The 19,010-nt window shown below is 45.6% G+C and overlaps 1 protein-coding gene across 1 annotated transcript in view; it reads right to left on the bottom strand.

The window, feature by feature from the left end:
- Positions 1 to 3,162: 3,162 nt before the first annotated feature.
- NEO1 (neogenin 1) overlaps positions 3,163 to 19,010 on the bottom strand; it is a 284,110-nt gene continuing 268,262 nt past the window's right edge. The window contains exons 25-30 of the mRNA XM_036736497.1: positions 18,317 to 18,555; positions 17,502 to 17,594; positions 14,030 to 14,188; positions 8,416 to 8,679; positions 7,904 to 8,040; positions 3,163 to 3,890 (exon numbers count right to left, since the gene is read on the bottom strand). Coding sequence (XP_036592392.1) covers positions 3,807 to 3,890; positions 7,904 to 8,040; positions 8,416 to 8,679; positions 14,030 to 14,188; positions 17,502 to 17,594; positions 18,317 to 18,555 — 976 coding nt within the window. The 3' untranslated portion in view covers positions 3,163 to 3,806. The remainder of the gene's footprint in view (positions 3,891 to 7,903; positions 8,041 to 8,415; positions 8,680 to 14,029; positions 14,189 to 17,501; positions 17,595 to 18,316; positions 18,556 to 19,010) is intronic.

Here is a 19,010-nt window from a genome sequence, read left to right as displayed (position 1 = left end):
AAATACCTCTCTTCCTCCTTCCAATCCTCTCTCCGTCCCTTTCTCTTTGCCTTGGCCAGCTGCTGATGTATGGTCAAGGCTGCCCTCTTGTGGCTTTTGTTGGCTGGACAAATGGTGATAGTCAAGGAAGAAAGGTCTTTAAGCACTGACTTTTCTCCAGATTCTTCTCTGCTCAGTCCACGGACCTGGCAGGATCAGCTCTGTCTTTATGTTCTTCCCAGAAAAGGCTGACTGAGATGGGAAACGACACGGGATTCTTGGACAGAAAGGACTGTCTGCTCTCCTTTAACAAATGGCCATATACCTGGTTTGGGGCTCTGGATGAAGCCAGCATCAACCATGTGCCACTCAGGTGACTGTACCCTCGGGTGGCCAAGGAACAGCACAGCCTTGGCCTCTGTAAGACAGCTTAAATCTGAGACACTGTTTCCTTCTCTTACATGAAGAGAGACTGAGTGTTCATGGTTTGCTCTAGCAAGAGGCGACTTCAGCTGCTGCCTTTCTAAAGCTTGGGGGAAGGACAGCTAGCAAAAGTGCTTAAGGAAGTTTTCTTTCTAACCATCCCACCTACATTGACTTGAAACTTTCAGTAGGGTGGGGGAGTGTGGCTCACTGGAGAATGCTGGGGTTTGGGGTCACAGGACGGACCTAGGGTCAGCCCTGGCTTTGCCAATGACTACCTGTGCGAGCTCTAAGTCACACTCCTGGTCTGTCTCCTCGTCTATAAGATAAGCAGGTTTGGAACTCGACCTCTGGGGTCTCTTCCAGCTCTGGCTGTACGAATTCTGAAGCAAGAGCAGTTATAAATAGGCATCTACTCACAGTGACACACCAGTTTTTTGTCTTTTTTAAGAGGAGAGAAATTTAAAAAAGAACAAACTTTCTGACCAGACTAGAATTTGATTGATAAAAAAAGTGTATTGGATTTCCAATACCAAATAATAAACATGAAATTGTTTTTAAAAAAGCCATGGAATATACAGCACATACTACAGAAAAGCCAAAATAAAAGGAAAAGGAAGTGTGTACAGAAAGGAAGAATTCTACATAGTCCTTCAGCTTCTCCTACATCAGCTTAATAAATCAATATACAGGTTTGTTCCAGATTGTTCTGAAGAAAGCTGCCGTCCCACAGTTTAACTATTACCCTAGAAGATATACAATGTTTCAGGCCCAAAATCACAGGATAATGTAAGAAAATGTATCAAACGGTGAAAAATGTGTAATACAGAGTGGACACTAACTAGAATAAAATGCTTTTCATTTTGTTTAACCTTTAAAAAAACCAACTTCGAACAGTTGTTTAAAAATAATCCATCATTGAAAAATACCCCCCACCCTGGCCCCCTTCCCAATTTCATGGCAGTATTAACAGTCCCAAGGGGTGTTAACGACAAACAGTGCAGATGTTCACAAGGAGCCGCCATCTTGGAATACTGGGTGTACATTTCTTTGGGCAGAAGGCAAGACATTTTGCAAGGTAACCACCACTGCCCTCCCCTGCCCTCACTGCAGCAAAGAGGGGCTAGATGTCATTTCCAAGGTACCTTCTAGCTTACTGATATTCCTGAATATTGTCAATGGAATGTGGGGCTCTGGATGAAGCCAGCATCAACCATGTGCCACTCCGGAGGTGGGAGTTCCAACGCTCTACTTTTCATTGCCTCAGCATAATAAAGAGTTCATTGTTTAGAAAAGTGCACAAAAAATCCAGAAAATGAGAAAAAAATAACCTTTTTACAAGGAAGTTTAGAACCCAAGCTAGCCTGTAGCCAGGTGTGGCAATGCTCTGGGGTCCCGCTGGGCAGTCGGCTGAAGGGTGGGTGCGATGCTCACTGGCTGTCTTGATTGCTGGCCCTTATCTTCCACTTTAGTCCCCTGGGTTATCTACAGGGCAGAAATCCACTCACCACCCCCACTGGACTCAGCTGCTGAGGCCCGAAGGTGAGGGTGAGGCACAGGAGGGCAGCGTTGCTGAGATCAGCCTGAGCTTGTGGGGCAAGCTGCTAGGGCTTCCTCCTTTTGCTCTCTTCTTCCCTTTCTCCTCTCTACCCCTTCCCCTCTCTTCTCCACCTCTTCACTCCAGACACTCAGGAAGTGAGACTTCACTCAGTATTTGCTTTCTAAATACATTCTTCACAGAAAACGTTCATCTCCTTGTTTTCCTTGGAACAAAAGATTGCAGTGCAACTGACATGGATGTTTCATGAGAAACTTCAATGTTCAAGGAAAGGCTTTATTTTGTAGCCTACCTCTTCTCCAGCTAGGGATCCTGGCTAAATGCTGGACCAATGGGAACTTGGGAGAGGAAGGATTCTCCCAGGCCGGCTGCTGCCCTCAGCTCTGGTCCTGTTCCCCAGTCCAAACAGCAACAGTGTAGGGATTGGAGCTCAAAACAACTTAGCTGTCTCTGTGGACAGTGTAAGCTCTGGCTTCTAAGGGACCCTCAAGTTGTCCCTGGCAGCCTGGACTAAGAGAAAGGGGCTCTATGTTTCAGGTTCCTGCTGCCTGAGAGCTGGATGGGACCTGGGAGGTCAGCTTCCTTCACCCTTTCATTCAGGATTAAAGAAGGACATTTCTAGAAATCTGCTGTCAGACTGTGCAGGTGTGAAAAGCTTTGCTAGAATGCTGGAAACACCATCAGTGCATTATCTCATTCCCTTTCCCTTGCCCTGCTTGGAAATGCAGCCCCCTTGGTCTTCAACTAACTTCTGATGAGGATTTCTTGACTGAAAGAAGAGTCTCCAAGCAGGCATGGCCACTATGGCAAAGGTGCCTAAATCCAAAGGCTGGCCATAGATGAGCATTTCTTAACCAAATTCAAATGAAACTGATTGCAAAGTAGTAACAATAGAGGCTGTGATGTGACAAAGAAGGACATTAAAAAAAGACTTCCAAATTCTGCAGGACCCTGGAAGAGAGGACAGAAACTGAAATAATCATGGGACCTCCCAACCCCTCCACTTCTTCCCACCCACCCTAATCCCACCCTGCCCTACCCCATCCTCCCCCAATACTGAAACTGCACAAAAAGTGACAAACAAATCTTTCAATGTTACATTTCATTCAAATAGATTTGTAATCTCACAGTGATGAGAGGAGAAAGTCAGGCCTTTAATAATTATAATAAAAAAATAATAATAATAAAAAAGCTTACAAATAGCAATGCAATATCCCTCCCACTGGCCCCCCTCCCTCCCAAGTGATGGACTGACTGTTGGCAGAGGACATATTACTCAGAATAAAAACAAACTCAGAACCCCTAGAACAAGCCACGTTGTCAATGATTTTCCATACACAAGAGAAACAAGCAGTCAAATGTCAGGCCAGGCTGTGGAAAACAACACTCTAATTTTTCTTTCTTTTTTTGGATTACATAAAAGGCTTTCCCTTTAAAAAAAAGATAAAATAAAATAAGAAACAAATAAAATTGTACACAAACGCCAATGTCCAACACTCAATAAAGGTGGTGCGTTCGCAGCACTGAGATGAAACCTGGTGGGAATCTCAACGCAGATAGCACCGGTGGCCTTTCCCCAGGACGCTCCGTGGCGGCGGATGGTGCCCACTCCATGCGGCGTCAGAGGCAGAGGGCTGGAAGCTGCCCTGCCCATGACTTCATCCACGACGATGATGGCGACGGCGCAGGTGGTCGGTCATCTGGTGAACTGGCCCCAGTGCTGACGCACCGGCCGGCTCACGTCCTCGACCCCTATGCTCTCTCACTCTGTACAATTCCTTGTTTTCCAAGGCCAAGTCCCAAGACTTAGGGAACGGGGTTTGGAGTCACGTCTTGCTCAAGGTGGTCATGCTGTTGTGATGGCATTAAGATCCTTCATTAGTCCTTCCAGGTGGGCCATCTCTTTGGTCAGCTCATCCGGTTCATAGCTCTGTGGAAAAGGTCACTGAGTTAGTGCATGGGTCAATCAATCAAGAGGCCTATATAAAGCCCCTATAATGTGCAGACCTATTAAGCACTGGCTTTACACCAAGCACTACTTACCACTGGGAGCATAATGACAAAAACAGTCTCTGCCCTTAAAGAGTATGTGTTCCATTGGAGAAATTCCATGTCCACAGATAAGAAAATTATACAAAATAAAAACAAGGCCATGTCCAGGGGGTGAAAGAGGGGATCACCCAGTGTTGACCCCTCATAGAGGTGATGAATTGAGGGATCCCATGAGGCAGAGGAGGAGGGAAGGGGAGCAGACAGTCTTTTCAATGGTCTACAAACAGGGGCTGTATGGGGGAGCAGCAAGGCCAGTGTGGACAGACCATGGAGTAATATGCAGTAGGTGCGGAAAGATGGGCTGGAGGCAGCTTGTGAAGGTCTTTAAAGCCCAAGAACGGAGCTGCATTTTGTCCCAGAGACAGAGGAATCAAGGGAGCCACTTGAACAGAAGTGACATAGTTGGACATGGGCTTTGGGAAGGAGAAGGATGGCGGTCAATGAGGAAGCTAGTACAACAGTCCGCATGATAGGTGATGGTGGCTGCCACTTGGGTTTAGGCTGAAACAATGGATGAGAAAAAGTCTATCACCAAGGTGGAAGCACATTGGCAAAGACTTGCCAATGGACTGGAAGTGAGGGGCAAAAGAAAGAGAAGAATGTGGGTGGCTAGAACAATGGTGGTACCTTTAAAAGAAATAGGAAAGTTAGGCCAAAAAGAATAAGCTGTCCCACAACTGCCCGACGCCTCAGGACTGGCCAGCAGCGGAGGTGAGATGAGATGAGATGAGATGAGGTGAGATGAGATGAGAAACCTGGTTTCCTACCCTCCTCCTACCACGCCCCCTCCAAGGACTACGGAATGAGAAAACAAGCCCGATGGGCAGACTCCAGGCTGGCAGGTGAGCCTGTCACCCCTCGGGACCCCCGAGCTGTGTCACATCAGTCAGTCTGCCTTGGGTGTGTGAGAAGAGAGAAGTCACTCCTGCCCCACCTAAAGTCTAGTTTGATGAGGAGCAAAAAGAGCAAACAGAACAAAAACTGCTGCTTTTGCCTTTGTGTTCTCCCTCTCTGACACACTCCCCCCATTAATTTTTATTGATAATGTCAAACTGAACTGATTATTTTGTAAAGAAGATTTTAGGAAAATGTTAAGAACCTAAACACAAGCAACAAAAACCAATTCAGAGGTCAGAATCATTCCAGACAAGCTACTCCGACACCAGCGTGTAAAGGTGAAACCACCCTTTCCTCAACAACCCGAAGAATCCCACATCCTCTGGCCTTGCACATCCACGGGGATGACTGGACACCAGCTCTAGGGTCTTTGTGGTGTGCAGTGATGGTGGGAGGAGAGCAGACCGCCTAGCCCCGGCAGTCACATTTTTCCTTCCTTTTCTCTGACTCATGATTGTCCTGATAACAATGAACTGGCCACAAAGTTTCTGCATCACTATGTGCAAAATACAGAGAAACTTTTCTACTGTTAAACAATCAAATTTTTTTCCAGCCTCCTTAACTAATGAAAATGAATCAAATGGGCTTAGGCATTCTGCCTAGGCGGGGCTCAAAGAAAACCCAAATCCTCCCACTGCTCTGATGCTGCCTGAGTAGAAACAAGAGAGAGAAACCAGTGAGTGACAGGGAAATCCCTTATGGAATTCTGGAGCCTGCGGTCACTCCTTTGCTGAAGTGCGGACAGAGTATGCTTAGGGTCATATGCAAGAGTCAATCTTTCTGTTGGAAATGATGTTGAGTCAGTGACATTCCAACCCAATAATTGATGTACATAGGCTTGTGCTGAATGGAAATTTTTTTTTTGTCTGGCCAGTTCTATCAACTGACAAGAAGAAAAGCCTCTTGGACATTTGTCTCTCCATGAGGCACCCCCATAGCTGATCCCCACCTGGCGGGGGGGCCTGCAGGAGGGCAGTGGGAAATGCAGGAGGCTAAAATATGTTTCTTAGTGCTCCAAACAGTGCTGAGACCCTGATCCTGAAGGACTGTGTGGTTAAAAGTAGCTCTTTACAACTGGTGAGACCCTGGCCAAGTCATGGAACCCCTCTCTGCCCCAGCTCCCTCCCTCACCTCCAGCAGGACACCCATGATCCTTTAAGATCAGCTGGGAGTAACTAAAAGCCAAGTGGTACTAATGGGCGGTGGCAACACTCCCATCAGGTGAACGGGACTCACTTCCTCATGTGGATCAATAGATGAACAAGACCTGCCTCCCAGAAGGACTGCCTTGGCCCCTCACCTAGGGCTGGGCAGGAAGCAGCGCCCTCTATGTCTCTCTCCCGAGCTCCAGTCTTACACCATCACCTGCCTATTGGACATTTCCCACTGTATGGCCTGTTGTTGTTTCAGTTGTTTTCAGGTGTGTCTGACTCTTTGTGCCTCCATTTGGGGTTTTCTCGGCAGAGATACTAGAGCGGTTTGCCATTTCTTCTCCAGCTCATCTTGTAGATGTGGAACTGAGGCAAACAGGGTGAAGTGACTCACCTGGGGTCACCCAGCTACAAGGTCTATGAGGCCAGATTTGAACTTAGGAGGATGAGTGTTCCTGATTTCAAGTCTAGTGCTCTATCCATGGCCCTGTCTAGCTGCCCCTACAGCATGTCCTGCAGGCATCTCATAATGAACATTTCCAAAACTGAACTCATTAGCTTTTCCCTGATCCTTACACATTTCTGTCAAAGGCACCCTAATTCTTCTAGGCAGTCAGGTTAGTCAGGGCCGCTCACACTCCCTAACCTCATATGCATATATGCACACATATACCCATGTTATCTACATGCATACACACACGTGTAGATCTCATCTATGCACCAGTCCCCAGCCTAGGACCATTAGCCCCTTTTGCCCGGATGATGGGGATAGCCATCCTCTTGGTCTCCCTGCCTCTAGACTTCCCTCCCATTCATCCTTCCCATGGTCGCATTTCCAGGAGCTGATCGTACCACTCCACTTAAAATCCAGCCACTTCCTTGTTCCCTCTCAGATCAAATACAAACTCTTGCTTGGCATCTAAGGCTCCTCCACTGTGGTCCCCTTCCTATCCTCTCTGGAGCAGTCATACCCACCTCCATAAGGGTCCTCTCTTGACCCTCCCATGTCTTTGGGGCTGTAGCTGGAAGGCATTCCTTCCTCACCTCTGCCTCAGTGCAAGAGCCTTCCCTCTTCCTCAAGTCTCAGTGCCCCCCTCACATGACCTTGTATTTATTTTAAACATATTTATACACATTCATGCTCCCTCTCCCCCACAGAATGTAAGCGCTTTGGAGGCAGGGACAGTTTCACTTCCGTCTCCCTGGAACAGAGGCTGGCACACAGCTGGGGCTTCAGGAAATGCTTGTTGGCTGACGGATCGACAGGCACTTCCCTGGCATGCTGTGGGTTTTCAACAACCATCAGCAGTCACAACCCCAAAGCTCAAAGGTTGAAAGCCATCCTGGGGCCATTTATTTTCACCAGAAAGTCCTGATGGCACACGCTTTGGTGTCCTGTGCTTCGGTACTCTTGTCTTAAGGAATGCTGAGCTAAGAGCAGCTGAGATACCAACAGTCAAAGGCAGAAACCCCAAAACAGAATGCAGGACCTGGCACTTAAGGCCCTCCTGTTCCCTGCCTATTTTGTGAACTGCAAACTCTGGCACAACTACATTCCTCCCAGTTCACAAAGGGATGCGAAGCCAGACTCAAGAATGAAGGAGGATGACCAAAATAACCATGTGGCGAAGACCAGAGGAAAGGAGCAGACAGAAGGCACGGGATGGAGGTGCCCAAACACCAACTGCTAAAATGCTGTGACAGCTCAGTCCAAGCTCAGTCAGGACAACCCCAAGCTGGAGCTGTGAGCTGCTCATGTCCTTTGTGTGTGGGCAGGGCTCTTGGGAGGCTTTGTCAGTATTGACAGAAGCCACAACACTGAGCATCAAGACCATCCACTTACACTCTCTGAGTCGTCCAGCATCCTCGTGGTCTCCTGCACGTCAGGGGCACTGGGAACGATCACTGGCATGGGAGGCCGGCTTCTCCCCAATGTCCCAATTGATGCCGTCTTCACCGAGTGAAGGTGATGGTTAGGAGCTGAGAAGGAAAGTTTGCACTGTCAAGAACAGGCTTAGCCACGGCCTCCCCTGAATGACCACAGGCCACCAGCGATGGAGATTCTGTGGCCAGAAGTGGGCAGAGAGTAACACTGATGGGGCCTCTCACACAGAGGGACAGAATTGTCTGATGACCACAAATGGGGCTGGGAGATCATGAGAAATGATTGTGTGGTAAATGATCGCATATCACCAAGTGTGCATGGGGGTACGTGTGTGTGCATGTGCGTGTGTGTGTTTGTGTGGGGAGCCTGAAGTGCCACATGCCATGAGAGGGGAGAAGGGAAGGGAGGCCTCCTCCAGATGGTCAGCCTGCATGGGTATTGAGTCTTGAGGCTCCTCCCTCTCCACTCACCTTGCTGGGACAGCAATGGTGTGCTCGGTAAGGCAGGGTCATAGTTGGGGGGCCCCGGGGGCGGCACTGCTGGCACAGCGAAGCTCTTCAGTGGGTGAGAGGGACGGACGTGGGCTGTGGGAAGGCTGGGGCCAGAGCCTTCTTCCTGGGTGCTGGCCAAATAGGAGGAGCCAGCGGCCCCCTCTGGATCTTGATGGTCAGCACAGCACGTCTGAGACGAGGAAGCTGGCAAGGTGTCGGTGCTGGGGGTGTTCCTCACTGATTCTACAGCCAAAAAAAGGTCAAACATTAGCGGTTCTTGAGCCCAGGAGGGTGTTAAAGCTTAGGTTTTAGGTCCCTTCTAAGGCAGGGGTCAGCCAGACCATTTGGGCTGACACTTCTCCCAAGGGAACCAATTTTAAACAGAATTGCTCTAAAAAGAAAAATCCTTGCAGCATGAAGATCCATCCCTATTATTTTTTCTATTTGGCCAATATTTTGTAAGTTCAATCCAATGAACACTTATTAAGTATCTCTGTGCCCTACAAGGCACCCTGAGAGGTGCCAAGCACATCAGGATAAGAGAAAACCTAACATTTCCTCTGAAGGAGCTTGTGCTCACTCTAGGAGGGGGAAGGCAAAGCCCAGCCATAAATAACGATACACATCATAGTAGAATGAGCGCACGAGAAAAGTCCAAATGGGGTGAAATGAAACATTTGTGAAAGGGAAGATCGCTCATGGCTGGGAGATCGGAAGGGTTTTATGGAAGAAAAGGCAGGGACCCCAGATAGGGAGAGCATACAAAGGCAGGGTGGAGCCAGGCTGTGGAGTCCTGAATGAGAGGCTCTATGGCAAGCCATGGTCAGGAAGTGACCCTGTCAGATCTGGGGAGTCAGGATGCTGTTGCAGTCATGCCAGGAATAGACAGGAGAGCCTGAAATGGGGCAGCAGAAGGGGGAATGCAAAGACGGAGGCAAATACAGAGATGGATGCATCATATGTATAGAAGCAGGACGGCATCACCAGTGAGAAGGAAGAAGCTGGAAAGAGGGCAAGGTGGGCAGAGCTCTGGACATGCTGAGTGTGAGATGATGTCCAGCAGGCAGTGGCAATGGGAGAGCTCAGGGAGAGAGAAGAGCTTCAGGGCAGATGTGAGAACCATTTGAATTAGGATCCTGTCAAGGAAGTCACTTCTCTGGTATGTACCTGACTACAAAAGTGTAGTTGAAAGGTGATCACTAAAACAATGGAGAAGATAAGGTCAAGGAATGAGAAAGTATAGAGAGAAGAGGAAAGGACCAAGGACAGAGTCTTGGGGAACATCTGCTATAGGGACCATGGGGATGCAAAACTAGAAAACAGGAATTTCTCTGAAGTAAGCAAATGGGAAAAAAGAGGAGAGGAAAGCCTACACAAAGCAGGTTCCTGATGACCCATATCCCTCACGTATAAAAGTTAATAATTCTTAATTCTCGCCAATTGTTTTACAGCCTTAGATGATGATCTGTGTGCTTTATTCTATCCAAGCACCTGTGAGGGGCCTATAGGGTCCCCAGCCCTCACCTGGGAGTTCGGAGGCATCAGAGGGAGAAATGATGGTCATAGCTGCTGACCTCCGAGAGTTCTGGACAAGACTGCCATGTTACCAGGCAAGAGTCCCAGATGGAGCCACAGAGCTGGAAAGGTCCTACGAGGCTGTCGAGGCCAGTCTGTACTTGGGTGAGAATCAGGAACCTGCTTTGGCTTGAAGATACCTAGTAAAGGGGAGCTTAGAGCCTTCCGGGTCAGACCATCCCACTCTGGGGCAGCTCAGATTGTTCCAAGTTTTTCTTGACATCTAATCTACTCTCACTGCTCCTAGTTCTGCCCTTTGCTCTTCCTAATCTTATCCTCCTTACATATGATAAACCCTCCAAAATCCCTGAAGAGAGCAACCATGTGGCCCTAAACCTTGCAGTCTACAGGGCACTCTGGGCACAGCGACTCCAAGGACCGTCAATGAGCGGCCCTTCTGTTCTTGTCTTCTCAAGGACCACTCGCCACTCTGGTTGTATCCTTCCCTTGCTGTTCCTATTTCTCCTTCTGTGCTTCCAACCCTTGGTGTCCCTTTAAACCTCAAGTCTCTCCTTAGTTAAAGGCCTTTTGATCGAATGTCATGGAGTAGTCTGACTCTGCTACCAAAGGCACTAGACATCCTAGGGACTGGGACAGTGGCGGAGACAGCATGGTCATAAAATCTGGGGATCACACACACAAAGCTAGCAAGGACAGTTAGATATTCGGACAGACAAATTCATAACGTCTCAGGGTCACAGATTCAGAGCTGGGGGGCACCTGAGGAGGCCAAATCCAACTCTCTCTCGTTTTGTCCAAGAGGAAATGGAGGCCCAGGGTCACACAGCGAGTAAGAGGCAGAGCCAGGATTTTCACCCACATCTCAACAGTCCTTTTCCACTGTTTCCTTAGCTTGGTTTTATTAAGGTCTTTTTCCTAAACAATACATTCCCATTTTGTCTCCATTACAAATTAAGCGTGAAGCTTAAGCTAAAAAGATTGAGTTTTCTAGCCAAGTTTTACCAAATGAGATAATGTGCTTTTAAACCTTAAAGTGGTCCATAAGTGCTAGCTATCATTACTGTTGTAACAGAACAGATAAAAGTCATTCAGAAAGTCAATCTAATAATCACGGAGAGGTAAGGAGTGGGGAGGGGCCTGGTGCCTGGTGCCTGGTGTCAGGAGGCCCCAGCTCATTGAGGGCTGCCTTCTTCTTTCCCTGAGGTCCAGCCCTGCTAGACTCATCTCACTAACGTGGGGAGGTGGAACACAGGTGTCAAACACCTCTGCGTTTAGACCAAGTCCGATCAAAATGCAATTGGGAAATATTTAACAAAATAAATAAAAATACAATAAATCATTGATAATGTTTATATGTGCTTTTCTAAGTCAATATGTGGCCCACGGTTTGGTGGCCCCAGTTTCTATCTGAGCTGGACCCTACATGTATGAAGGGCGTGGAGACAGCCAAAGAGACTGTTATGAGAAATGTGGTACCCCCACCTACTAGAAAACTGCATCTACTTCCCTTTATGACGTATTTCAAAGGAGCCACACCATCATTACTTATAGACAGTTCTTTACTCATAACCATAGAAACAAAGGCAATAAAAGCTACACACATTAAAACACATACCATGCATCCCCCCTCCAAGGCAGAGGCAGCCCCAAACCAGTTTAGAGTCACACCTCAGAACCGAGGGGCTGATGGAGAGAAATGGGGGAGCTGTGGTGAGGCAGCACCAAGTGAAAAAGAACCAGCACCCTAGGAAGACTGATGGCTCCAGAGCTAGCAGTGCGGATGCGACCACAGCAGCTGGCTGGCACAGTGGGTACAGCGCTGGGACTGGCATCGGGAAGATCGGAGTTCAGATCAGGCCTCTTCCTAGTTGGGTAACCCTGGTTGAGTCACTGAAGTTTGCCTCAGTCTCCTTAACTGTAAAGGGCGAGGTCACAATAGTGCCTGTTTCTACAGTTGTAATAAGAATGGAATGTGATATCTGCAAAGAGCTCAACATGGTCCCTGGCACAGAGGAGGCACTTAAAACTGCCTGTTCCCTTCCTCTTCCCTTCCCCTAAGAAAGTTAACACAACACTAAGCAATATTCAGAGGGACACAGTTAGGACCAGGGAAGGGATGATCCAATCACATGCAGTCATTTGTTCAGATCTTGAGAAAGACACTGATAACATGCTGAAAAGTGTTCAGAGGACAAGGGGAGGATGAAGGGCCTCAAGTTCACCCCACTGAAGGAAGGCAGGACACGCTCAGGTTGGAGGAAAAAAGGCTCATTTCAGTGGGAGGCCCATTCAGGACACCAGACAGAAGGGCTCTGGACTCGTCCTGCTTAGCCTCAGGGCCGAATGAGGAGTCAGAACAGTCACCTGACAATGAGCCAGGGGGTGGGGGGTGGGGAGCTGCCGCAAGGTGGCAGGCTCCTCTTCCTCCTCCTCCTCTTCCCTGGATGCCCTCCAACAAGCCCAGGCTGAACACCGGCTGAGCCAACTGCAAAGGAGGTTTCTGTCCAGGTGTGGGCTGGACCAAATGGCCTTGGAGGCCTCTTCCTCTTGGAAGACCTTTTGATTTTGAGGTTTAGGGTTGAAAAATTGACTGTAAAGTAATATTCAGTAAATCCCTTCTTATATAAGTTTGGCATATCAGGGACAGATGGCCATACTGATAGATGCACAAGCAGAAGTCTAGAAAGAAGAATGTGAGTGTGAAAAGTATGTCAAGTGGATTTTTGTACATCAAAACCTACTTCTCACTTGCCTTCTCTTGGTTTGTAGCTGATCTCCATTGGCTCCTACCCTACTATTGACTTTCTTTTCCCTCTGAAAGCTACTGTGCCTAAGTTATTTAACTACATTAAAGAGCTGCCACTTTAAAAGCCACTGAAGTAAATTCTTTTCTCAAAGAATCCTTTTGAAAGCAAACAGTTTTAATTTTTCTGTTTGGCAAATGGATTCTCATGTACTGAATTCTCTTCCTGTTTTCTAGTATTGTTACATTATTGTGATTAATGCTAGGAGGGTTTCAGATGAAGAAATGCCATGCCACACAGACACATGGAAAAAGGGGACTCCATCCTAAGGGGCCCAATTACTAAGGAAAATCCGCCTTGTGCACTGTGACCTTTTCACCCACTGTCCACCCTTTCCTCAGGACTATTTTTATCACACTAGTCTTGGCTACATACTCTGCACACATCTTCTACATAACTCTTTGTGTTCATGTTGTCTCCTCACTAAACTAAGTTCTTTGAAGACAGGGGCTGTTTTTTGCTTTTTCGGTGTATCCCTAGTGTTTAGCACAGTGCCTGGCACACAGGAAGCACTTAATAAATGCTTGCCAATTCATTTCCAAGCTGAGACATTGCTAGTAGATTACTACTTCAGGCTGCATGGCTCAGTATCTGTGCTTTCCGTTCCAAGTCAGCCCAACACTGGAGGCTTACTCCTCAACACAAAGCCAAGGTGAAGACCTGGAAGGTGCAGAGGAGAACATCCTCACTGCTGATGCCTAAGACTGGCTGCCTGGCCACCCCTGCTCCGATAAGCCTGGCATTCTTGATGTTCTCACAGATGACAAAACAACTTCAGGAGCTGAACTGAATTCCAAGGAAGACACAGTTTACTGTTGCTTAATCCTACTAACTCAACATTACAATTATCTAAAAGGAAAAACATCTCCAATTTGTAAATATCAGGTAACTATTAAGTATTTTCTTTCCTTCCAAGTTTTCATGGATTTAAAAGAGAAATAAACAATGGAGGAAACTACTGATGCAAGTTGATGACCTTACAAAAGTGAGGGTATTGATTAAAATCACATACCTTGCAATGAACACTCAAAACAGGGGAGAAGGGCTGGAGGTGAATTTTTGAGACAAAAAAGCATCAGTTTAGGAAAATCTTGGTTTCATTCTTAGCACGTACTCTGCTCAGCTACAACAGAAGGGTGAAGAAAGCTCCCCAAACCCATGACTAAATTGGAACTTCCGAAATTGTTGAGCATTTTATTTCCCCCAATTCTTTGCAGATGGTTTCTTACTGGGCCTCAACACTCGTCTCTCACCTGTAGAATTAGCCCTGTCTGAATGGGACAAGGATGTGCCAATGGGCCATGGGCTGCCCTGAAGGTGGAGATGGCTGCGGGTCGGAGAAGCGAGGCTGCTGGAGTGGAAATGATGGTGAGGGTTATCGAGGGAATGGATGGGATGGGCACTAATCACGGCTGTGGATGAACACAAGACAGAAAAATGCTTAACATACCTGCACAGACACACATATATTACAGTAACATTACAACCAGCCACTTCCCTCCCACGTGCAATCCAACAATTCAAGGCCCTAGGAAAAGGTATAGCCATTTAATGTTTTGCATTTATTTTTATGTCAACACATATTCCCTTTGAAAAGTGCTTGCAATTATGAATACTAATTTAGCGGTTTCTCATATGCTGTAAAGGTATATAAAAAGAGAAGTCCTTCCCTTCCTTCATGAAAATTATTAAACCACTCTGCTATTTTTGGGTTGAAGAACAACACACTTGATAAATATTAGTTGAATGTATAAATGGATAGTGGTACATTTGTAATACATATGAAATGGTATAATGTGGTACCTGAAGTGTAACTTCTTCGATTGCCAACAACTTAACAGGCAATCCTTGGAAGTGGTAATTCACAGGAAGGGATGAGAATCTCTTGGTTTTATTTAAAGACATCACTGTTTTGAGGTTTGACTTGTGATGGGAGTTTGCGATGACTTAGCTACTTTGGGTAGAAAATCCAAATTTCTAGTTTAGGGGAATTTCATGTACTTTTGAAAAAGTGAATATAATTCTTAATAAAGGATCTTTCTACATATGAGCTGGGCTCAAAGAAACAGGCTGTAGAAGGGAGCCAAATACTCTAGAGAAAGGATAGTTATTCTGAAATTCTAAAATGCACTTGCTCAATATGGCCAGTTGAACAACAGCCATATAAAGGGAATGACGGAGAACACAATGACCAACTTGATCGGTAAAAATCATTCGTCTGTCTTTTCACAGAATTTAAACTACAAATATAAAGCATCTTTTTTTTTCTTTGTATAAGGACTCTGTGATCACTGTGATCTGCAAGCTTAATTACCTTTCTGAGACTTAAGAAAATGACCTGTTCTCAGGGCAGTGCTTGGGAGGTGGTTGGGTCTCTATTTCTAATACTTATTCAGGTAAAAACAAGTTAAAATGGCCATTGAGGGCAGCTTTGAAGAGGAACAGTAGTTAAAGCATTGCAGTGATACAGCCTGAGTGTTAGTGAGTGCAGGGGGCAATCCTATAGCCCCTCCTTTGGCACTGGTGGGGAAGGCTTAGGTCTGGTCTATCAACCCTTAGGTTTAGATGGTCAACCTTAGCTTTCCCCCCACCCTGCCCCAAATCCTTGCCTAGAAGTCTGGCTGCCTGCCACAGGGTAGTGGTCCCTACAATTTGGAATGCTGGATTTGCAGCAAAGAGCAGTGAAGCTGGCTCCAGCCCTGCCTCTAGCATGTCCTGGCTGGGGGACCCTGGACAAATGTCCCTTTATTTCTCAGGGCCCCAGGCAGCTCTCTAAGAGTGGGTGCTGATCTGCACTGCTGGAAGGAATTACTCCCAGGGAGCTCTTTGCACTGATGAAATCACAGATTTTGGAAAAATATTGGAAGGCCATCTAAGAGGAACACACAGACTAAATACTGCAGTTCGGTCAGGACCATGTGCTTTTCTTTTAAATTAAATACACCTTTCAGGGATGAGGATGTACACCAAAGAATGAAAGCCTCTAAAAGTCATATAGACAGAGCTGCAGGGAGCCAGAAGGCAGTGCCGTTTCCTGAAAAACTCTTCTTTGGGGGCTGGGGCCAAGGACACATGGACTTATCATCAGCGGCAAAGAAAGGCTGCTTCCCTTCCAAAGCATCAGCAAGAGGAAGACATGGGCATAAATCTATGGACTCCTCATTGGAAGGCTCAGGTTCAGAGTCTTCTGGTTATTGAGACACCTCACAAAAGGCAAAGCTCATCTTTGACAACTCTCTTCTCTCACAGGGTGTTTCTGTGATCTTAGCCCCTACCTAACCACCATGTTAACAAGTGCTTTATTCTGAAGGAGTCAGGTCAGCTGGAGTCTTCAGCCCTCAGCAGTAATCAGACTCCTGAGGTCAGCCTGCGGGAGGACCCCACTTTACTAGTGGCCAGGACAAACAGGAGCCTCCTGGTTTAAGAGGAAGTATGGCTCTACAGGATTCTCAAAATCCAAAGACAACAGGAACAATAATCAAATTACTGCCATAAGGATTATTGAATTAAGAGAGATGACTCATCTCTACTCTTTCCCTCCCCCAACAGTAAAGTCATAAGAATTAAATCAGTAGACTTTGCATCTCTCTCCAAATAACCAAAGAATAAAGAAAAAAAGCCACCTTTTCCCAACACATATAAATTGAGAACAAACCTGGAAATAGGGCTGATCACTGTTTTGTTATTTTTTTAATGGAAAAACTAGCTATATGTGTGTGTATTTATATATAATGAATTATCACTTGAATCAAAACCAAATGAAACTGAAATTTGTTTATAAATCACTTATGAAGATGTGATGTAATGAACGACCTGAAAAAAGGTGCGTGTCGATGGTTGTGGGGAACCTGGGAAAGGCGAATCTTTCTATCTCCTCTGGCCAGATGTTCCACTGCCAAAGACAGTTTGCTTCTCTCCACTTCTACCTAAAACATTTTCATAGGTTCTAGTAGGCAGCTCTTCTTGAACAAAAACTGACAGATAACGTATAGACTCATTGTTGCTAAGCAAGTTTTTAGGATCTAGAATCAGACACATTTACATGTAGATGGGAGAGAATTTTCACTGAACTTAGCGAGGAATAGGGTGAGAATGACTTTCTTCTCACTGGGAGAAGGACAATTCATGATTATTCAATTAAAATAGTTTCCCCATGCCTTTGGAATGGGCACTCCCAGGGAAAATGGCATTTTTCTCAAAATTCCCAATAAGCCAAGGTATTTAAAGGACTTGATTGCCTCTAAAATAATAAAATATTCTTAAGAAGCTTATTGGTATTGAATAGATACTAGGAAGGCTAAAAACTGTTTAAAAAAACCTAAACAAACAAAACAACTCTTGCTTTCATGTATGTTGATCCACTCTTTACATCTCTCCACCACGTGCTTCTTGATTGGATGGTCAGGTCTGCTTTTAATGTGGACAGTTTATTACTCTGAGGCTGTGGCTCCCTCACAATATGAGAAAGGATGACTACCCTCAGTGGTTTTTAAACTCTTGATTTAAAAATTCCAGGTGAGCAATGCTTGCTTACAAAACACTATCAACTTTAGACCCTCGGTAGTTTTTTGATTGACAGGTGGCTAACATTCTTGACTTAAGCTCTCATCATTAAATTTATTGTTGAACACTGATATTACAGCACAATGAAGTTAGGCACTGGTTCATAGCTCTTTCCAAATCTAGCAACACAACTGATGAGTTAATAGAATGTTCTAAACTTACGCTGGGGTGGCTGAGAGTCAAAAGGCATCATCATTTTTGGTCTCATTCCTCGCCTTCCAGCCAGTGTAGACATACTGTCCTCTGATTCGTGCCCTAAAAACCAAAGATCAAAGTTACAACCTAGTAGTCAGCTGGGCAGTACCACTTAGAAGCTTGATTAGCAATCGTTTTAGTGGTGGAAACAAGAAACATGGACAACATCGGTTAGTTACACTGATGAACAAAGTGGTTCTCAAAATATTAGTGAAATAAAATGTCAAGGAACGAGAGAAACTCAAAATAACCCTCTCTGAAAAACAAGCGGCACTGAGAAGCACCATATCTTCTTCCTCTGGTTAGAAGACTGACTACATGGTCAAAGTTCTATGCATGTATGCTTCTGCTCTTTGAAAACAGGGCCTTCACAGACACCATCACTCTTGAGTCAAAACATTCTGGCTGAATCTCAACAGAAGTGAGGGAGAAGACATCATGAGAATGTGTTATGGTAATTGAATGTTCTCTTTCTTTCAATACAGCTTTGGTGAGATCAATGTCATTAAACAAAGTGAGCAAGGCAGCTAACTCTGCTGGCTCATCACTCATAACAAGCTGTCTCCAAGACCATCTATGGAAACGTTATGCAACCATATAGATTTTATAAATCAATTCTTCAAACACGGCCAAAACCAAACAAACACCTACAAAGAGTGGAAGACAATTTTAATAAAAACCTGTAATTTTAAAAATCTTCCATTGAAAAATAATGCCTCTGTATGAATTCCATTTTTGATGGCCATTACCTCTGCATCAATTCCATCTTAGATGGACATTACCTCTGTATGAATTCCGTCTTTGATGGATATTGCTGTCCATGGAATTATCAACAGGGGTGATGTCTTGGGAGTTCCGTGGGATTGGTGTATCAGTCATGATTGGATTTGGGTCTGGAGACTTGTCTATGGGCTTTAACTCCAGCCTCTCATGATGGATCCAAAGGTCAGGAGGTTTGACATCTTTGGAATTTCCTTTGTATTTATGTGAGCCATTTACAGATTTGCAGGCAGCTCGTTTCCTATGGGAGAAAAATAAAAGTATCATTGAACAAGCAATCAAAACTCCTTATAACACTTTTCTGTCAACTAAAAGATTAAATTACTGTTTATAATGAGTAAGCACAAAACTTTTCCATTTGAGACAGGCAACAAATAGGAATTGGCTGTTGGAGTGGAAACGTTGTTTCCATCATGGAGAAAAGCAAATACTGCAGATCAGAATTTGTGTTGGATGGAAAAATGTTTCGGTGGGTTTGGAGAATGGAAGGAACAATGAAATGACCTAAAATTCTACAAGGGAAGTTATCTAAGGGAGGACTGGAAGCACTTAAGAATGAACTTGTAAAATCGCACAAGGAAACACTTAGGATAATGAGGAAAAGGAGGATATGAATTCATTGGCTAGTTTATATTTTAAAAGTCCGTATTCTGCAGACGGAAGAAAAGGCAGACAGAAGGAGGAAAGATAAAAAAG

This window comes from Trichosurus vulpecula, chromosome 8 (genome assembly GCF_011100635.1).
Source record: "Trichosurus vulpecula isolate mTriVul1 chromosome 8, mTriVul1.pri, whole genome shotgun sequence".
Lineage (NCBI taxonomy): Eukaryota > Metazoa > Chordata > Mammalia > Diprotodontia > Phalangeridae > Trichosurus > Trichosurus vulpecula.
This window is presented reverse-complemented; position numbering and strand designations above follow the sequence as displayed.